General features: G+C 36.6%; 5 protein-coding genes across 5 annotated transcripts; all 5 read right to left on the bottom strand.

Moving 5' to 3' along the window:
• Positions 1 to 411: 411 nt before the first annotated feature.
• Positions 412 to 1,283, bottom strand: LOC112538502 (uncharacterized). The gene is made up of 2 exons (XM_025162481.2): positions 1,173 to 1,283; positions 412 to 1,089 (listed from the first exon to the last, which is right to left on the bottom strand). Exons 1-2 carry the CDS (start codon positions 1,246 to 1,248, stop codon positions 653 to 655), a joined length of 513 nt encoding a protein of 170 aa, XP_025018249.1. The 5' UTR covers positions 1,249 to 1,283; the 3' UTR covers positions 412 to 652.
• A 1,804-nt stretch (positions 1,284 to 3,087) lies between these two features.
• Positions 3,088 to 3,723, bottom strand: LOC107370360 (uncharacterized). The gene is made up of 2 exons (XM_015938352.3): positions 3,623 to 3,723; positions 3,088 to 3,536 (listed from the first exon to the last, which is right to left on the bottom strand). The coding sequence occupies exons 1-2, from the start codon at positions 3,696 to 3,698 to the stop codon at positions 3,124 to 3,126; spliced, it is 489 nt and encodes a 162-aa protein (XP_015793838.2). The 5' UTR covers positions 3,699 to 3,723; the 3' UTR covers positions 3,088 to 3,123.
• Positions 3,724 to 4,215: 492 nt separating this feature from the next.
• On the bottom strand, positions 4,216 to 7,895 carry LOC107370228 (uncharacterized). The gene is made up of 4 exons (XM_025162478.2): positions 5,535 to 7,895; positions 5,310 to 5,472; positions 5,043 to 5,152; positions 4,216 to 4,961 (listed from the first exon to the last, which is right to left on the bottom strand). The coding sequence occupies exons 1-4, from the start codon at positions 7,804 to 7,806 to the stop codon at positions 4,486 to 4,488; spliced, it is 3,021 nt and encodes a 1,006-aa protein (XP_025018246.2). The 5' UTR covers positions 7,807 to 7,895; the 3' UTR covers positions 4,216 to 4,485.
• Positions 7,896 to 8,608: 713 nt separating this feature from the next.
• On the bottom strand, positions 8,609 to 14,098 carry LOC107370349 (vitellogenin-2-like). The gene is made up of 2 exons (XM_015938342.3): positions 13,982 to 14,098; positions 8,609 to 13,867 (listed from the first exon to the last, which is right to left on the bottom strand). The coding sequence occupies exons 1-2, from the start codon at positions 14,055 to 14,057 to the stop codon at positions 8,718 to 8,720; spliced, it is 5,226 nt and encodes a 1,741-aa protein (XP_015793828.2). The 5' UTR covers positions 14,058 to 14,098; the 3' UTR covers positions 8,609 to 8,717.
• A 1,183-nt stretch (positions 14,099 to 15,281) lies between these two features.
• On the bottom strand, positions 15,282 to 20,866 carry LOC107370358 (vitellogenin-5). The gene is made up of 2 exons (XM_015938350.3): positions 20,750 to 20,866; positions 15,282 to 20,658 (listed from the first exon to the last, which is right to left on the bottom strand). Exons 1-2 carry the CDS (start codon positions 20,823 to 20,825, stop codon positions 15,464 to 15,466), a joined length of 5,271 nt encoding a protein of 1,756 aa, XP_015793836.2. The 5' UTR covers positions 20,826 to 20,866; the 3' UTR covers positions 15,282 to 15,463.
• Positions 20,867 to 21,534: the final 668 nt, after the last annotated feature.

Below are 21,534 nucleotides of genomic sequence, written 5' to 3' on the forward strand. Positions count from 1 at the left end.
TCTTCACTGTGACTCTGCCCATTTTCATTACAATCTCTAAGGTTGTTGTTATGGTTTATTGTTGGTTGATTAAAAAGTGCAAAAGCTATGGCTTCAGAGAGTTGTGCCCTGATATACTTTTCGGAATATTAGGTCTTAACCTATTTGGACAATTAATTTATTTAATCAAATTATTATTTGAATACTGTAGTTTTAGATTAGTGAGTTATTTTGGAAGACCTTTTTAACTTGAATATTTCAAACAATCTTAACAGTAAATAGATTGAATGGCGATTGTTATGTTTTAACAAAAAAGAGATTAGTTTCGCCATTGAAGCGCAGCATTTGACTTGACAATTAGTTAAAATAAAAGCTGCTTCATTTGAAATCATTTTTGGTGTATCCATTGTATAAATCTAGACACTACTTGAATTATTAAACTAATCATTTTATTTGAACAGAGAAAGATTTGTTTTTAGCTTGTTTAATGCTCGAATATTCCATTTGTATTATAATTCAGCTTTCGATTTAAAATCAATTTTACAATAAATATCAATGATCAGTGTTCATGAGCATGTAAACATTTTGCTTTTGAAAGAGTAACAGTGAACAAAAAGAAAGAAAAACACATTTAATTCCTCGAATTGCACTTGATCTTGATTGACTTGATTGCCTATGATCTGCACTTGATTGGTGAATCGTGGTCATAAGTTCCAGTTCCGTCAAGAGAATCAAGGTCAGTGCTTCCATGAATTTCAACTTCTTTGAGCAATTTCTCGGAAAGTAATTTCTCAATTGGATTCTTTCCGAAACAAACTAAATCAATCTCACGAGGTTCAGTTTTTGTAGCTGTTTGACCTGATTTACACTGGAATATAGGATGCTTAGAGAAACAGACTTCCATTTCTCGTCGTCGAATTTCATTCCATCGTCGAATCACCAAGGTTCGAAGAGTAGGATCGCTGAGCGATCTGGTCTTCCTTATGAAAGAGGCAATTGGTGAAGGCACAACTTTAGTCTTCAATTGGGTTGTAGAATCAAGACTTGAACTGGATTGGATTCCAGAAGCATCAATGCCAGAATCTACAAATCGCTTGGTTTCCTTCAATCCTGACACAAACAAAAATAGAAAAGAGAAATCATTTTAACAATTAGATAATTAAAACAATAATAATTAATAAACAAAAACTTGCCCAAAGGTTTTGGTTGAAGTTTGCTAGCGTAAGTTGAGACAACAAAAAGTAACAAAATATAAAAAGAAATGTTCATTTTTGATTTTCTTCAATCGTATTGAACCAAATAAAGAAGACTGATAATTTAATGTTATTGCCATCAACTTTTTATACTCTTTAAGATCCAACCTAATCAACCTGATCATCTTGTCTAGTCAATATTTATTGAACAATTGAAATTAATATAATAAGTGATCTTCACATTTTATCACAGCTCTTTGGATCTACGATTCAGCTGAATTACATCTTGTAATACAATTAGGTACCAGCACATTTAATGTTGGAAAATAAGTATTTGAGTGTTTACAGTTTCATCAAAACAACTCATATTGAGTAATATATCATGATATAATTTGCTGAATGCTAGACAGCATTTTTAATTAAACGTAAATGTTAGGTAAAAGCTCAACATAAAGTCAAATACATCGTAATAAAGACATACATAAACTTGAGCAAGAGTACAAGCACACATGTTCCTAAGAATAGTATTTTTATGCTGAGTTGAAACTTCGACTGAGACGAGACTGGTTGAGACGAAAGTCTGCACTTTATTTGGTATAATTTGCATTTTCAATCTCAAATTATTTGATTGTGACTAAAATGCGACATTGACATTGATTCAGATGATAAATTGAAATAGTTATTGATAAACATGATTGAATCATAAATACAAGTGTTTGTAATTGAATAGACACTCACCTTAAACGCGTTATTAACGTTATTACAATTACATAAGATGTGATCACTTTAATCTTGAGCAAAACAAGAAATCGGTTATTGAATGTTTCATGTCTCAATTTATGTCTGAAAGCCTTGCACTTTTTACGCTCGACACATGAGAATATTTTATTCATTCATATTTTCAGAGTTTTGCATGTATCAGTTGAAATGATTGGGTTTTTAAAATCAAATTTGATTTTAAGTCTGGTTAATCAAATTTTGCTGTAATTGCAATCATCTGTAATATTAGCTGCGAATTCCGACAACAGAGATTAATTAGCATAATAGTTTGGAACTACTGATTTCTAAAGTTTCATCAGTTTGAATATAAGCATGAAAATTCAATATAAAATAATGATTTGATAGCAAAGTGTTTGCTGAAAAATTACCAAAAAAAAATAATCAGACTCGAATCATTGAACTTTTATTTCAACATTGCTCCCATTGCCTTAAAGGGTGTTGCGTGTCATTCATGCCAATTGGCTAATCCGAATGGAGATTAAATAACTGTAAAAGATGAAAATGTTCAACCAATGATAAGGGTTAAGATTTCATTGGCAGGACTTCACGTAACACTCTTTAGAAGCCGAACGAATTGACCTAGACTCATGAACTTTATGGTCAAGATAGTTTGGATACACAATCATAATACCTCATCATCTCTGATATTTCACTAGACATTGCTGTTCAAGGTATAAATCTTAATTAGACAAAGATCACGAATACTGTAATTTTAGATTAGTCTAGTTGTAAGTTATAACTTTGAAGACCTGTTCAACTCAAATATGGCAAACAATCATAACAGTTAATAAATTGAATGTTGATTGTTATGTTTTAACGAAAAAAAGATTGGATTCGCCATTGAATCGCAACATTTGACTTGACTATAGGATTACTCAAATTTTTAAATAGAAGTTATAATATATGATTTGAAATCATTTTTGGTGCACCCATTGTACAAACCTAGAAACTACTTGAATTTTTACACCAATCACTTTATTTGAATAGAGAATGATTTGTTTAAAGCTTTTTTCAATGCTCGAATTTTCCAATTGAAATTTAGCTTTAGATTTAAGATCAATTTTACAATCAATATCAATGATCAGTATTCATGAGCATGTAAACATGTTGGTTTTGAAGAAGTAACAGTGAAAAAAGCGAAAGAAAAACACATTTAATTCCTCGAATTGATTCATGATTTGCTGCACTCGGTTGGTGAATTGTATGTATAAGTTTCAGTTCTGTCAAGAGAAGCAAGTTCAGTGATTACACGACTATCAACTTCAGTAATCAATTTTTCGTAAAGTGGATGTTGATTCTTTCCGAAACAAACCAAATCAATCTCCTTTGTTTCAGTTTTTGTTGCTGTTTCACCTTGTTTGCACACCAATTTAGGATACTTTGAGAAACAGATTTCATTTTCACGTCGAAACACCAAGGTTCGAAGATAAGGACTTCTCAGCGATCTGGTCTTCCTCACAAAAGAGGCAATTGGTAAAGGCACAACTTTAGTCTTCAATTGGGTTGTAGAGTCAAGACTTGATTGGATTCCAGAAGCATCAATGCTAGAGTACTCATTCATATATCGCTTGGTTTCCTTTAATCCTGACACAAAGAAGAATAGAAAATCAAGAGAAATCATTCAGCAATTAGATAACTGAAACATTAATAATTAATAAACAAAAACTTACCCAAAGGTTTTGGTTGAAGTTTGCTAGCGCAAGTTGAGACAACAAAAAGTAACAAAATATAAAAAGAAATGTTCATTTTTGATTTTCTTCGATTGATCCAAGAAGACTGATGATTTAATGTCATTGCCATCAACATTTTATACTCTTTGATATTCAACCTAATCAATCTGATCATCTCGTTTAGTCAATATTTATTGAACAATTCACTGTTAATGAAGACCAACAACAAGCACGTTTTCATTACCATCTCTAAGGATCTTTGACTTGAAGCATAACTCATGCTTCAAGAGCGTCTTCAATCTGGTATCATATCACAGCAAAAGTTGAAAAACCTTTGTGATATTCAGTATCATCATAGCAAATAATATTTAAGTTGAGGCAACAGAAAGCAACAAAATATGTACAGAAATGTTCATTTTTGATTTTCCTCAATCGTATTGGTCCAAATAACCAATAAGACTGATAATTTAATTGATTGCCATCAACATTTTATACTCTTAAAGATTCAATCTAATCAATCTGATCGTCTTGTTAAGTCAATATTTGTTGAACGATTTACATTTAGTTCATTCCAACCAAGCCAATGAGACAGCTTTACATTTTTATCAAATCTCTTATTTATTAAAATATTTCAAGTACTGTAAAGCCAGACTTGAGTTAACAAAAAAGGTCATAGTTAAGTTAATTTTAGGTACCGGTATCTCGAGCATATTTAGTTTGTAGAGATAAAAAACAATGCAATAGGAAACTGAACATAATTTTGATCTTATTGGTACTTATTGATGATTGTATCAGACTGATTAAGATTACGTGAACATGAATTTCAGGTTTCCTCTGATGTTGATTTTTGGCTGTCAATAAGTCTATGAAATGATCTCTTTTTTAGCAGCAAATTTAAATCCAATGAAGCCACCAGCAAACGCCATAACGAATACTGCTGCTCCCAATCCGATTGCTAAATTAGAGTTACTTGATTCCTTTGGTGCTGATAATTCTGCTGAATGTGGATCAGTTTTACTCTTTCCTGTAATCTTCTTATGATTTATGTAAATTGAACAAATTTTGTTGTCATCTTTTAACTCTTCAAATAGTTTAGGTTGATTAACCTTATCTGGTTTCAAGTTTGTCAATGAACAACTCGACAATGAAAAACTACTATCGGACATTTTCTTATAATTAGTTGTTTCACAAAATTCAAGAGTAAAACAATTGGGATCTGTATTGCATTTGGAAGCACAGTGTTCTAATGATAGATGGTCAAAGGTACCAACAATTGATTCTTTCATGTTATCTTTCAATGCAAGTCCAACTTTATGTTCATAATCAAGTTCAGATTTTTCTATAAAAGTGAAAAGATTGAATAATTAGTAAATATTGACCAAATTTCAAATGAATGTTAGGTTAAAGTAAAGGTTTTTACTTGAATAATGGGAACATCCAGCTTCAGCCACCTTCCAGTTTGTTGCATTTATTTGATGAGCTTTGTCTATCTCAATGTGGTTAACATGTAAGAAGCAAACAGATTCATTTCTGGAAGGAATTGGGATAAAAATGAAAATTGATTAAACCTATTCATAGATGAATACACAATAATATTACAATAACTGAACAATTTATGATTTGCATTCAAGTTCATTATTCACATGAGGTATTAAACATTTTAAGGTTATTCTAGGTTTCGACTTACCTTTGATAGTTATCTTGGCAATAATCAAATGATTCACAAGTGAAATCATTTGATTGAGCACATTTTTTAGCACAGTCACCAATTGGTACATTAGATGTGGTTGAGACGGCATCCAGAACTAGACTTTTACCATGATACTCATGGAATAGATTGATGAATGATTCTATTGAAATTGAAGAACAAAATTAGCATACGAAATGAAAATTAATGTGACAATAGATTTACTTTGATAGATGTTACATCCATCTGCATGGCTTGTCTTTTCTTCAAGTTTGTCCCCCAATGAACTTAATGTTTCTCCACTCAGAATACATTCCTTGTTCTGATTGATGCAATATGAAATTGTATTGCAATCATCATCATTCAAACAAGCCATGAAACAATTTTGAAGAGAGCCTTTCTCGATCTTGAACTGTGCTTCCTTGAAATGACGATCAGATTTAATCATTGGAAAATCTTCAGCTCTTAAAGGTCTAAAGGAACCACGTCTATGGAGTTCCTGGGAAATGTCACCAATCTCGTCAGGTCCATTCACTACGAACAAATCTTCAAAGCCTCTTCCTTGAGTCTGGACTTGAATCCTTATCTGTTGTAACAAGTGTGGCATTGTCGATAAGTAATTTGCTCTAACCAATGGTGAAACATCAACCGATGAAGATCTGGAATAAAATTTGCAGTCCTTCTTGTATTCTGTTTCCACATAATCATAATACATATTTGTTTTTGCGTAAATTGAACAGTCGTAATCTGAGCAATAACTAAAATCGAAACAATTTGGCGTTGAACTGCACAGTTGCTCACAGTCCTCGACTTTAAACCTTTTTACGATATTTGAAGGATTGCTAATTGTATAATCATTTGAACGACGATAAGCATCAATGAAATGTACTCGATCATAAAGCTTGATAGTAAAATAAAGATTAGATTCAATTTGTTGTGTATGAATTTCACCAATGCGAGTTATTGGAATGAAATTGGACAAATAATCTTGTGTTGATCGTTTAAGGGCTTCCATATTGAAATCAGTCAAATCAGGATCTGAGTAGAAAAGTTGAAACCAAGTATAGCTTGCAGGTTGTTCATAACAACCAGAAACATCGAATCGATCTTCAATATCAATGTCCCTGTCTTCGTAATTGATGATGGTCACTTCAACTTGAGTTGGCGCATCAATGTAACTATAATAATAATCACTTCGATCTGGAGTAAATATGACTTTACTTGGAGTGTAATAACTGGTGTTTAGCGTATAATAGTAGTCGACAATGGCATCTATTCTATTAGAGAAGAAGTTAGCTGCTCTGTATTCCTCCACTTGAAATGGTCCTAAAGGTATTTCACCAATAAAAGTTGGTGCATGATCTCGAGTTGGTTTCATTACCAGATAGTACAATAGATTGAAGCCACGATCTTGATGGAAAGGCCAACGGGTGATCAGTGTAACATCTTCAGAATAATCTGATGTTAAATAACTGCATCGACCAGTGTGTTCATCAACTTCATATCGCCCTAAAGGAGGAGGCATTTCAATGGAACGAACGAAATCAGTTTCTTCTTGAATCTCGTATGAAATAACATCGCCTTGTTTCATTACTCGAGCAGTTGATTTGATAGGGTCACGGTTAGGATAGGTGATTATCGCCTCCATGTCCATAGAAAACCTTGTAATTTGACTGAAATCCGGTAATGGAGTAGATGGATGAGTATCTTTACGAGTGCACCCATAACCCAATGGATAAGGAATGGGTTCATTTGATGATATGACCAACGGTTTGAACTTGAAAAAGTTGTAAACATATTTTTCATCGGAATCAACTTGCTTTTTAACTGTTCGAGTTTCATTTACCGAAATGACCTCTTGAGTCTCAATCCATTTAGGATAATTCAAGGAGAACCGATAAGGCAACGAGGTCTTAACATCAAAGTAAAAGTCAATGTAAGGTCCATTAGGGTTGGTACAATAAAACCAATGATTAACACTACGCCCTTCAATCAGTTCAGATCCCACGTAAGAAGCTTTATCACTTATACTGTTGGCATAAATCATCAACACTGTTGGTCCTAAATAAATGAAATCTTTGAACATCTCTGAATTAGCGACAATATCACTTGGTTCAAACCAATCTTTGACCGATTCCACTTTCTCATTCTGGGTCAAGTCCATCCTTGTACATGTATTTTCTCGAATAGCAATCTTTTCCTCTGTTGGATGATAATAGTAACGTCGATTCATTTTATCTTGAATGGTCGCTTCCAAGTCAACAAATCCAACACTGTTTTGCCAATCATGATAATCATGGATCAAATTGTTCCGAGTTGGATTAATAACTTCAACGGAAGCATAATAACCAGTTTGTCCATCAATCAAACTGCGAACATTTGGAACCTTCAATTCACCAACTTTACCCCTTTCAGGGCATTTGAAATCATCACAGAAAATTGAGTTAATTAAGTAAAGAAAACAAAGTAAAAAAGAAATGTTGAGATCCATTTTCATCTTCGAATCAATTGTTCATGTGTAAGATTTGGGTTAAGTAAGGTGGTTTGAATATTCAATTTACACCTAAGAGATTGATCTGAAATGGAAAAATTGTGTAAAGAAAAATTTTATCTAACAATGAATTTATTAGCATTGAGAGGGGCGTTAAGCCATTCCAGTAAGACCAAGCAAAGGTGTTGAAAAGATTAACAAACAATTTGTAAGTTTTAATCTCTTTCGTGTTTAAGGTGACAATGTGTGAAATCAGATTGATGAATCAATTATTGTCGCCTTCATTGACTTTGATGAAATTTATTGATTCAAGTCAGTGAGGGCGTTCTCTGAATAAGTTTTCAGAAAAAATCACTTCATAAGATAAAAATTATCGACTAATATCATCAATTCAATGTTTTCTTCTTTAAATTGTATCAATTCTTTCAATTTAAACCTCACAATAATGTTCAGCATTCGTTCAACCTTAGTTTTATCAACTCTCCAGCATGTGATGATAGTTACTTATTGTTTATTACAATCTCATGCTATACAAAAGCCACCCACTTTAAACAACTAACTTGTGCTTAACGAAAACAGAAACAGGATCTAACTCAGTAAACTAATTAAAAATGGATGCTTTCAATGTCTGACTTAAGTTAACAGTAAAGGGTTAGAGTTAATTTCTGACAAGTCAACCCTGGTAATATCTGATTCATTTATTCTTCCAGAGTTTTGGCTGCCTTCTTAGTTATTGGGTTTGACTAAATCAAAGTCAATCCAAGAAAGTCTGGTTCTTTCAATGCATTATTCACATTAATACAATGTATTGTAGATTAAGATTCGTTTTTTTATTTTGTAAAATGCATGTTAAATCTGAGAACAATCTAGAGTTGTGTTTATAAATTTTTGAACAGAAAAAATAAAAGGATCGCAAATTAAAGTCCTCGAACTGATTCCTTATCCGATACACACTCGACTGGTGAGTTGTATGTTAGTGTTTCAGTTTTGTTGAATTTAGTAAGTTTTTCAGTCCTTTTGTTTACATCTGAGTAGCTATTGCTTTTACAGAGCATATCGACTAGCCTGCGTTCAGTTTTTGAAGCCTTTTGACCGACTTTGCACATCTTTTGTGGAGCCAAAGATGCACATGTTGAATCTTTTCGATCGATGACCAAGGTTTGGAGAATAGGGTTGCTAGTTTTTTTATTAATTGGTCGGTTAGCGAATAATGTTGATCTGTCGTGGTTGACAAAAAGAGAGTCTTCTGATTCACATTGTTCAGGTTCTCTGCAAGGAAGTGGTTCAATGCAGTTGTGAAGTGAGTATGAGTCTCGGAAAGCGGTAAGGTTTGATGCAAGATCAACCATTTTAGGGTCTAAGAATTCAGAATAAAATTCTTGGTTTTGGTTACCGCAAAGACCACAGGTCTTACCAATGAAGAGAGGTGAAGTTGTGATTTTCAGATAATGTCCATCAAAAGCAACTCGAATATTTTCTTTGGGTAAAACAACGTTCACAACACCATCATGCATGAAGACTCGGTGAGCTTCATGGTATTTTGAGTTTGATAAACTGCCCAAACGCATAGCAGGTGTACCGGATTTTAATACGAAATCACCTTGGGCTTGATCGAAACGGTCATAAACAGTCAAACTAGCAGAATCCTTTTTTACATCATAGACTTTGTAGTAGTTCTGGAGTGGAGTATAGACTCTGATTGATCTTTCACCTGCTTTTCCTTTAACGGTAACAGCGAACTGTTTGTTTTGTGAACAATCCATTGAAGCAATGAATTCACATTCGTCTAACCAAGTATTGTAAGTGACATTGTCAAAGGTTCGGATGGAATCCTTCATGAGGGTACAAGTTTGATCTTTTGGCATTGGTGAAGCTGAAAGGTAGTTGATTGGGTGCATTGCGGGGAAAAGGGCGACTGGAACAAAGATCTTGGTGAAGTTAACCTTTTCAGTTGGGGTTTGAACAAATAAATTGATTACTGGTCGTTTGTAGATGATGTTTGAGTAAGCGGCAGCGAAGGTTACAACATCTTGTTCACCTTCGAATCTCTCAGATGAGATGTTTGACCATGGCTTCCAGTAGTACATGAGGGATCGTTTAAGTTCAGAGTAGACCTTTCGGATTGATTCTCGGACAGGTTCTTGGACTTCTCGGAATTCAATCTTTCCGGTGACAACATTGAAGTATGCTTGTTCAGCGATAACTCGTTCACAAGCGTGGTTGGTGGCATTACCGTTCTTGATGTCCTTTTTGCATTGTTTGTGGGACCATGATTCTCGTTCCATTTCAGGAATAACTGGGTCTCGTGGTGATCGTCGGAGTTCACCTTTAACCAAGATGTTTGAGTCGGGTTGTTCTGATCGAACATTACTGGCCCATGCAATGTTGGCGATGTAGTTACCGATGAATTTTTCTGGGTTTCTCCATAAAAGATCGCTTGGGATAACTGGTCGTTCTACTTTACCATTAACAATAGCTTTTCGAGCAACTCGGGTCCAGAAATCTTCTTTTTTGTTGTCTAAGGTTGAGTTTAATCTGAACCAATAGGCATGGTTGTCAATAGCAGATCCTAAAGTAAGGGTTGAGTTGAATTCGGTGGGTTCTGGGTGTCCGAAAGTAGCGAGGTAGAATTCGATGGATCGAGCAAAGAATGCAGGGTTGTTGATTTCGGATGGGTATCGTTGGATCAAATCTTGGACGATTCTTCGTGCATTAGTTTCTTCTGATGGGTTAGTTTCACCAATAGCAACGTATTCACCATCGATGTCTTGTTCGTATCTGAATGAACCAACAAAACCAGATGCTGGGTATTCCTCGTTTTGGACAAGAGTCAAGTTGATGTTGTTGTTGAATTGGTTCATTTCATTGTATTTCTCCAAAAGCCAAGCAACGGTTCCTTCGCATGGGATTTCGGTTAAGTCAATGAACCAGGGTCGTTCAGTTGACAAGCCAAGGTTCAAGTTCATGCCTAATTCACGGCTCTTGAATTGGACAAGAGGGTGGTTGTAAGCAGGTACCAAAGATTGGATTGTCTTCTTTCTATTTAATGATTTTATGATGAAAAGGTCGACGTGGCTGCTAGCAGTAAAAGCAAAGTTGCTGTTTGATGAATGGAAGTTGGTCTTATCAAAAACGGGTTTAATTGCATATGTGAATTTATTATCTTCTAAGTTCCATCCGAAGTTCAAGTTAAGAGGAACGTTTAAGTTGAACATTTTAGAGTTGTGAACACCATAGTTTCTCTGTTTCTCGAGTCCTTGGTTAAACACGGAGAGGGAAAAATCGGACGATGAGAAAACTTGTGGAGTGACTTTGAAGGTGATACTGCCAGTAGTAATTTCGGCAATTGGCTTGGATTTGAAGTCAGATTTAGTCAATCGAAGGGAAACAATTTGATTGTTTTGTTTGATGGCAGCAATTGGTAAACCAATGGCAGTTGGAACAACATCGGTATAAGTCGATGGCATATAGAATCGAACCCAGTTGAAATCAACTTGATTCTTAGAGGCATCAGAAACAAAATTACGCATAACACGTACAAGTTGATTGTAAGCATTTTTCAAAGTGTATTTGTCCATGGTAAATAGAGAAGTTTGCTCATAAACTCGAACGAAAAATTGGAGCATAAATTCTTCTTCGTCTCTAGACTCAACTCCAAGATCTTCCCAAAGATCATCGATCTTTCGAGGATCTCTTGCCATTGTTTTGGTGGCAAGCTTCAGGTGCTTCAAAGCAGTTTCCAATCCTTTCTGCTGGAATGCAAGACTGAACCAAGGATTTGATAATGACTTCCAGTTTGAACCGATGGTAACGTAACCATGTCTAGGGATGTAAGAGACATTGTTGGCTACAAATCGACCATTGGCGAAGAAACCAGTTGATTTGTCGGTTGAGAACCATTCATTGTATGAAGCTTGAGAGTAGACACCATCGAGGTTGACTTCAGGAAGAGTGGCAACGATTTCACGGGCAGCTTGAGCTAAGGGTTGGTGGCAAGCTTGAGTGAGGTTAGCAGTTTCTTCCAAGATGGATCGAACCATGGTGATAACTTGATGGTTGGTTTCATTTCTTAGTGTAGCAACAACTGATTCAAGTTCGTGTCTTTTAGGTACGGTAGACATGAAAACAGTGAAAGCAGCTAATCGTACTTCATAGGGTTCGGTCTTTCTGTTGAAGATGGGTAAAACTAGGGATCGGACTCGTTTAGGTTCAACTGGAATCATGTGGTGAAGAGAGTAGATGACTGTGGTTCTGAAGAAAGCACATTCGGAGACGTCACCAGGACATATAAATTCACCCTTAGCATAAGGTGTAAGGTTTAAGAGAGCAATGTATTTACCCGAATGGGCCAAAGCTTGAGCAATCAAAAGTTTACCTCTCATAGATTGAGTTCGTACAAGGTTCATAGCTAGTCCAACAACATATTCAAATGTATCCTGAACGCTGCACTCTTCGCTCTCTGGTTCCTCTTTCATTATAAAAGATGCTCCTGGGTTTGGACAAGCTTTGGCAATAAGTTTACCATAAGCGACGACAAAAGCAGAAAGGGAATCCCAATCTTTCTGAACAATACAAGAATAAATCTTCTTCTCCAATAAGTTGATCAAACTTGTGGGTGGGGCATGAATATTGAGGGGTAATGTTTCGACAACCTGGCGTACTTCAATCGGGAATAATCCATTAGAATCTGGAGTTGCATTAATTACTTTATCCAGCCATGTGACAACAGCACGGGTTCCAACATGAGAAATGGCATCAAGGAACAGTTGTCTTCGTACTGAGTTCAAAGTGTTGGTGTAAATTTGATCCTCTTGAATGATACAGTTTTGTTCGTAGACTCTCATGATGTATTTTGAGTTAAGATGAGCCAAATCTTGAATGATTCTTGTCATGAATCGAGCAACATTAAGCTGGCTTTTACCATCATTTGCTTTTCCTATTATGCTTTCAGCAACTTCAGTTAAACGCTCATTAATATCTTTTGCCAAGCCAAATAAAACACGATCGTCTTGTGGAGACACTGGAGTCAAAAGGTTGTATATTGGAATCTCATGAGTATATACTTTTGCAGATGAACCAGCATAAGGGTAAAGATTAAAGGTTAGGTTTGAAACTCGAATAGCATTGTTTTCATTGATAGGATCCAAGGGAGCACCTGAGATTCTGACGAATCTAAGAGTTTGATTGGTGTAGGAAATGAATCGAGTGCCATGATTGTCGAAGCTAACTTTACTGTTACTTTCAGCATTTAAAATGTAGGGATTTTCCATACATTCAATGGAGTAAGTGCTGGTTGACTGTTGGTCAAGGGGGTCTTGAGCGTCACAAGAGCATTCAGATTTTTCACCTGCATAATAGTTGTTGATTTTGAATTGATCCAAAATTGGTGCTTTTTTGCAGTGTGCAGCACAATTTCGTGCCCAGTTATGGCGAGTCAATTCAGATGCGTTGTTACAGTTTTGGTAGTTTCGTGTCTTGATGACTTTCCAGTAGAATTGTTCACTTCCAGGTAAACCAGAGACGGTTTCAGGAAGAGCATTGATGACTTGGTACACGGTTTCACATTCACCCTTTAATGTTGGTTCGTAGACATCAAAAGAGTGATGAATCTCGTCTCGTGAATGTTTAGTTAAATCATGTTCATGATTATGATTCATTTTCAACTGTTTACCAGCAATGTCGACCAAGAACATTTCAATGATGGCTTTCTTGATGTTGAGTGACCATGGTTCGTCCATTTTATCAACTTCGACCCATTCAAAATGTTTGGTTACATCATTGACGTGATATTGAACAGTTATTTCCAAGATTTCTTTCCTCTCGGAGTTCTTATAATCCAAAATATCAAAATGAACATCATCAGGGTTGGTTATTTCATCAATGACTTGAGTAAAACTAGTGTTGACCAAACGCATTGCGTTCAAATGAACACCATTTTCACTAACAATGTGGGAAATCTCTACATTAGCCTGCAATCGAATTCCAGAGTAAAGACTTGAACTGGATGGGATTCCGGTAACGACGCTTCCAATGTATTCATACACATATCGTTTATTTTCCTCGAATTCTGAGAAGTGAAAAGAAAATTACAAAACAATTTAATAATCAGTTTCTCAGAACAACTAGTTAACAAATATTAAGTAGCCATATCATTTTCATATTTAATAAATATGAGACTTACCTAAAGGTTTGGGTTTTAGTTGAACAGCACAAGCTGAGACAACAAGAAGGGCCAAAATGCTAAGAAAAATCTTCATTTTGCTTTTCTCCAATCGTATTGATCCAAAAGGAGAAGACTAAAATTTCTTTTCTTCATCACCAACCTTTTATGCTGTTCTGACCTTATCTTAATCAATCAAATCATCTTGTTTAGTCGACGTTAATTGAAAAATTGACTTCCACTCAACTCAGCATTTTTACTCGGTCTTATCATAGTCTCCATGAATATGAGATCTACTTGAATCGTCATTTCAATTATTGAACCCGTTCGATTGAACATCAGTTATTATCAATGCTAAATAATCATTTTAGTACAAGTATAACATGTTTACTCAGAGTCAATTTTTTCACAGTTAAATCAAACAACGAAATGTGAGAAGTCGCTGAGCATTTTCAGTATCCACCATATTTAGTTCATGATGATTTGATGGGACAATTTGACTAATTATATGCGTGATAACAGTATTTCAAATGACCCAAAACTTTAGTAATAGAATTTATTAGTTGAAGAAAAACCTCAGCATAAAGTTAATAGCATTGAGTTACAGTCGAGTACCTAAAATTGCTTGCAAACTCAAATCTGGTTAATTTGCTATCATATTTGATAAAAAGTTGTTGATCGACAGAGTCTGATGATTAGCTACTCAAAAAGTTTTTGTTGGTTGAATTTATCGATTTATTTTCATTCAATTAAAAAATAACTTAAAGATGATTTTAACAAAATTTCCCTTTGATTTTGTTTCAATTTCATGATTCATGCTTTTCAATTGTAAAATTTTGCAGATGAACCTCACTGAAATACAAGCTCACAGTTATGTCACCGAATAGAGAACTTTTAGAGCATAACTCGAGATCAAAAGTCTGATCTATTGAAAGTTTCACCGAGTCAGCAAATTCTTACCTTGTACTTGATACCTAAACTTACTGGCTTCATTTATATTATTTGCTGTTGAGACGTTCCTTCAAATTACCTTCATGTTTACCACTCAGAAAGTCTCCGCACCTCGGCTTTAAGCTCATCGATGAGCTCATAAAAATTATGGTAAAATGAAAATTATTGATCAATATTCATCTCATTTTCTGTAATCCAAAACCGAAAATATTCGATTGTTTGATTTTCATAGTTTTGGATTGATTGGTCAGAGTATCTGGCTCGAAATTGATTAATGGCTGTAGCAATTGAACAATTTATTTTTGTTGATCACTTACTATTTCGTTATAATTAGTTTTGTAAATGAATTGAAATAAAAGTAAATATAATGTAATCTTTTAATTACTTTATTTAATCATAATTATTTTTATAGATTTGTTTTTTTTTGCAAATTGCCTTTTCAGAATAACTTTACAGTAATATTTATAAATTTGTAAATGTTTTACGTTTATCGCTTGAGACTAACAGGGAACAGAAGATGACAAAGATCTCTTGAATTCCTCTGATCACTGATTAAGCTAAACACTTAGCTGGTTGTTCGTAACGTAAAGTTTCAGTTGTTTTCATATGTGCAGCTTCCAAAACGATCTGGTATTCAGCTTGATTAGCCCAAACACGAGCGATTGGGAGTATTTTCCCTCTTAGACAAGCTATTTCAACATCTGTAGTTTGAGTTTCAATAGGCTTTTCGCCATTTCTGCATTCGTATACTGGGAACTTAGAGAAACAGATTTCCTTTTCTTTTCTGATGACTAAGGTTTTGAACCTGGGGTAGGTAGTTGACTTCTTTTCTGATTTACCGGCAGAGAGAAACTTTGGTGATCTTCTTGGGTGAGCCATTGCGTCAACATCACAAACGTCATCGTGACATGGGTTTGGGTCAGTGCAGTTGTGGAGTGAGTATGAGTCTCGGAAAGCGGTGAGGTTTGATGCAAGATTAACCATTCCAGGGTCTAAGAATTCAGGGTAGAATTCTTGGTCTTGGTTACCGCAAAGACCACAGGTCTTACCAACGAAAAGAGGTGAAGTTGTGATCTTCAAGTAATGTCCATCGAAAGCAACTCGAACATTTTCTTTGGGTAAAACAACGTTAACAACACCATCATGCATGAAGATTTGGTGAGCTTCATGGTATTTTGAGTTTGGTAACATGTCTAAACGAATGGCGGGTTTACCGGGAGCTAATACATAGTCAGGTCCTTGTTGTTGATCGTAACTGTTGTAAACAGTCAAACTAGCAGAATCCTTCTTGACATCATAGAGTTTGTAGTAGTTTTGGAGTGAAGTGTATACTCTTACGGTTCGTTTACCAGCTTGTCCTTTAACGGTGACAGCGAACTTTTGGCTTTGTGAGCAATCCATTGAAGCAATGAATTCACATTCGTCCAACCAGGTTCGGTAAGTGACATTGTCAAAGGTTCGGATGGAATCCTTCATGAGGGTACAAGTTTGATCTTTTGGCATTGGTGAAGCTGAAAGGTAGTTGATTGGGTGCATTGCGGGGAAAAGGGCGACTGGAACAAAGATCTTGGTGAAGTTAACCTTTTCAGTTGGGGTTTGAACGAAGAAACTGATAACTGGTCGTTTGTAGATGATGTTGGAGTAAGAGGCAGCAAAGGTTACAACATCTTGTTCACCTTCGAATCTCTCAGATGAGATGTTTGACCATGGCTTCCAGTAGTACATGAGGGATCGTTTAAGTTCAGAGTAGACCTTTCGGATTGATTCTCGGACAGGTTCTTGGACTTCTCGGAATTCAATCTTTCCGGTGACAACATTGAAGTATGCTTGTTCAGCGATAACTCGTTCACAAGCGTGGTTGGTGGCATTACCGTTCTTGATGTCCTTTTTGCATTGTTTGTGGAACCATGATTCTCGTTCCATTTCAGGAATAACTGGGTCTCGTGCTGATCGTCGGAGTTCACCTTTAACCAAGATGTTTGAGTCGAGTTGTTCTGATCGAACATTACTGGCCCATGCAATGTTGGCGATGTAGTTACCGATGAATTTTTCTGGGTTTCTCCATAAAAGATCGCTTGGGATAACTGGTCGTTCTACTTTACCATCAATGATAGCGATTCGAGCAACTCGGGTCCAGAGATCTTCGTTTTTGTTGTCTAAGGTTGAGTTTAATCTGAACCAATAGGCATGGTTATCAATAGCAGATCCTAAAGTAAGGGTTGAGTTGAATTCGGTGGGTTCTGGGTGTCCGAAAGTAGCGAGGTAGAATTCGATGGATCGAGCAAAGAATGCAGGGTTGTTGATTTCGGATGGGTATCGTTGGATCAAATCTTGGACGATTCTTCGTGCATTAGTTTCTTCTGATGGGTTAGTTTCACCAATAGCAACGTATTCACCATCGATATCTTGTTCGTATCTGAATGAACCAACAAAACCAGATGCTGGGTATTCCTCGTTTTGAACAAGAGTCAAGTTGATGTTGTTGTTGAATTGGTTCATTTCATTGTATTTCTCCAAAAGCCAGGCAACGGTTCCTTCGCATGGGATTTCGGCTAAGTCAATGAACCAGGGTCGTTCGGTGGACAAGCCAAGGTTCAAGTTCATACCTAATTCACGGCTCTTGAATTGGACAAGAGGGTGGTTGTAAGCAGGTACCAAAGATTGGATTTCCTTAGTGATGGCTCGTACTTTAGTTGTTCCGATGTAGCTTGGGATGATGAAAGCATAGTTGGCGTTTGATTGGAGGAAGTTGGTTTGTTCAAAGGCAGGCTTGATTGCGTATGTGTACAATCGGGTGTTGAAGTCCCATCCGAAGCTGAAGCTAATAGGAACATAGACGTTGAAGTCCTTGTTGGTGTAAACTCCATAATGGGTCTTGGCTTTGAGTCCTTGGTTGAATACGGCGAGAGTCAAGAGTGATGATGAGAAAACTTGTGGAGTAACTTTGAAGGTGATACTTCCAGTAGTAATTTCAGAAATTGGCTTAGATTCGAATTCAGATTTGGTCAATCGAAGGGAAACGATTTGTCGGTTTTGTTTGGTGGCAAGAATGGGTAAACCAACGGCGCTTGGGACAACATCGGTGTAAGTTGAAGGCATGTAGAATCGAACCCAGTTGAAGTCAACTCGATCATTAGAAGCAGCATTGACAAACTTAAGCATAACTCGAACGAATTGATCGTAAGCGTTTTGCAAAGTGTATTTGTCCATGGTGAAGAGAGAAGTTTGTTCATAGACTCGAACGAACAATTTGAGCATGAATTCATCTTCGACTCGGGGGTTAACACCACGGTCTTTCCAGAGTTCATCGATTGTTTTGGGGTCAACGGCATAGGAACCTGAAGCAGGGTTCAAGATTTGTTTCAAAGCGGTTTCCAATCCTTTTTGTTGGAAAGCAACAGTGAACCATGGGTTTGAGAGAGACTTCCAGTGGGAACCAAGGGAAAGGTAACCGTGTCTTGGGACAATGGTGATGTTGTTGGCAACAAATTGACCATTGGCGAAGAAACCAGTTGATTTGTCGGTTGAGAACCATTCATTGTATGAGGCTTGAGAGTAGACACCATCGAGGTTGACTTCGGGAAGAGTGGCAACGATTTCACGGGCAGCTTGAGCTAAGGGTTGGTGGCAAGCTTGGGTGAGGTTAGCAGTTTCTTCCAAGATAGATCGAACCATGGTGATAACTTGATGGTTGGTTTCGTTTCGGAGTGAAACGGCAACTGAGTCAAGTTCATGTCTTTTAGGTCCAGCAGACATGAGAACGGTGAAAGCAGCCAATCGTAATTCATAAGATTCGGTCTTTTTGTTGAAAACGGGTAAAACAAGGGATCGGATTCGTTTAGGTGCAACAGAAATCATGTGGTGAAGAGAGTAGATGACTGAGGTTCGGAAGAAGGTCTTGTCAGAAACAGAAATTTCATTCTTGAGTTCATCCTTGGCTCCATCCTTGAGTTCACCCTTGACGTAAGATTCGAGCTCTTCAAGAGCTGCAACTTTGCCAGTGTGAGCCAAAGCTTGAGCAATCAAAAGTTTACCACGAACAGATTTAGCAGACATGAGTTTTGCGCTCAAAGCCTTGATGTATTGAAGGGTTTGTTGGGCAGTGCATTTTCGGTCTTCTGGAATCCACCAGTTGTTTACTCGAACTCGACTTTCATCGATGGTGATTTCGTTGTCAGATTCAGGGTAGACTTCTGGGTTTGGACAAGCCTTGGCAATGAGTTTACCGTAAGCGATGACAAAAGCAGAAAGGGAATCCCAATCTTCTTCTTGGAAGTAACCATTGATCTTCTTCTCCAATAACTCAATCAATTGGGTGGTTGGAGCGTAGACATTAAGGGGTAAAGTTTCGACAACTTGTCGGACTTCAATTGGGGATAATCCATTGGAGTTCCAGCCGAGAACTTGTTCAAGCCAGATTGAGACATTTTGGGTTCCAACGTGAGAAACAGCGTCGAGGAACAATTGTCTTCGGACTGATTCCAAGGTGTTGGTGTAGAGCTTAGCTTCTGGGACGATACAATAGTCGCTGAAGATTCTCATGATGTGCTCTGAGTCAAGATGAGCCAATCGGGAAACAACCTTCTGCATAAGACTAGCGACCTTCTTTTGGTTCTTGTAATCACCTTCGATGACAGTTTCAGCAACTCGGTTCAACAACTCAACGGTAGTATCGAGTAAAGTTGATTGAGATCCTGATGGAACCAAAAGGTTGTAGACTGGGATTTCGTGGTTGAAAACGTAGGCAACTGAACCCAAGTATGGGTAAAGAGAGAAGGTGAGGTTTTGAGCTCGAATAGCGTAGTTGGTGTTGATTGGATCAATGATACCACCGTGAATTCGGATGAATTTGAGGGTTTGGTTGGTGTAGGTAACGAATCGAGTACCATGGTTGTCGAAGGTAACTTTACCGTTGCTTTCAGCGCTCAAAATGTAGGGGTTTTCCATACATTCAATGGAGTAAGTGCTGGTCAATTGTTGGTCAAGAGGCTCGATTTCAATATCATTGCAGTTGCATTGAGACTTCTCAGCTGAGTAATAGTTGTTCATCTTGGTGAGACCAACAATCAAAGCTTGTTTACAGTATTCAACACATCCCTTTCGTTCCCAGTTGTGTTGGGCCAATCGAGGAGTGGTGGTACAGTTTTGGTAGTTTCGTGTCTTGATGACCTTCCAGTAGAATTGTTCACTTCCAGGTAAACCATTGACGTTTTCAGGTAAGGCATTGATGACTTGGTACATGGTTTCACATTCACCCTTGAGAGTTGGTTCGTAGACATCAAAAGCATGATGAACCTCATCTTGAGAGTGTTTAGTAAGACCGTGTTCGTAACCAGGAGCCAACTTCAACTGTTTACCAGCAATGTCGACCAAGAACATCTCGATGATGGCTTTCTTGATGTTGAGTGACCAAGGAACATCCTTTTGGTGAACCTCGATGTACTCCAATCGCTGGGTCTCTTTGTTGACTTGGTATTGAACAGTAAGTTCCAAGAGTTCTTGGTTTTTCTGTTCAACAGCTTCCCAACGAGCAAAGTTGGCCTTTGCAGGTTCGGTAACCTCATCAATAAGTGATGCGAATGTAACATTGTCTAACTTCAATGTGTACAAGTCGGTTCGGTCGTTGGAGTGGGAAATGGCAACATTAGCCTTCAATTGAGTACCAGAGTAGAGGCTTGAACTGGATGGGATTCCAGTAAGAACGTTTCCAGTGTATTCGTAGACATACTTTTTGTTAAGCTCGTAATCTGTGAATGAGAAGAAATGTAAACCAGAAAAATGATTAGTCAATAAGTTGAACGAGACAAGTTAAAACATTGATATGAATGGGAAACTTACCTAACGGCTTGGGCTTGAGTTCAACAGCGCAAGCTGAGACGACAAGAAGTGCCAAAATACTAAGACAAATCTTCATTTTGCTTTTCTCCAATCGTATTGATCCAAAAGGAGAAGACTGAAGTTTTTTTCCTTCGTCGCCAACCTTTTATGCTGTTCTGACCTTATCTTAATCAATCAAATCATCTTGTTTAGTCGACGTTAATTGAAAAATTTACTTCCACTCAACTCAGCATTTTTATTCGATCTTATCGTCGTTTCCATGCATCTGAAATCTACTTGAATCCTCATTCTAATTATTAAACCCGTTCGATTGAACATCAGTTATTATCAATGCTAAATAATCATTTTAGTACAAGTATAACATGTTTACTCAGAATCAGTTTGATCACAATTAAATTAAATAGCAAAATGTGAAAAATCCATGAGCTTTTCAGTATCAACCATCTTTAGTCCATGATGGTCTCATGAGATGATTTACCAAATTATTTGAATGCAAACAGTATTTTTAACTGGCCCAAAACTGTTAGTGATAGAATTTGTTAGTTGAAGAAAACCCTCAACATAAAGTTAGTAGCATCGAGTTACAGTCGAGTACCTAAAACTGCTTGCAAACTCAAATCTGGTTAACAAGCGCAAGTATTAATTTCCAGTCATATTTGATAAAAAATTGTTGATCGACGGAATCTGTTGATGATTTACTACTCAAAGTGTTGTTTTTGTTTGAATTTAACGATTTATCATTCAATACAAAAAATATAAACTTAAAGATGATTTAACAGAAATCC

This window comes from Tetranychus urticae, chromosome 3 (genome assembly GCF_039701765.1).
Source record: "Tetranychus urticae isolate SD_2017Ah chromosome 3, NJAU_TeUrti_SD_1.0, whole genome shotgun sequence".
NCBI lineage: Eukaryota > Metazoa > Arthropoda > Arachnida > Trombidiformes > Tetranychidae > Tetranychus > Tetranychus urticae.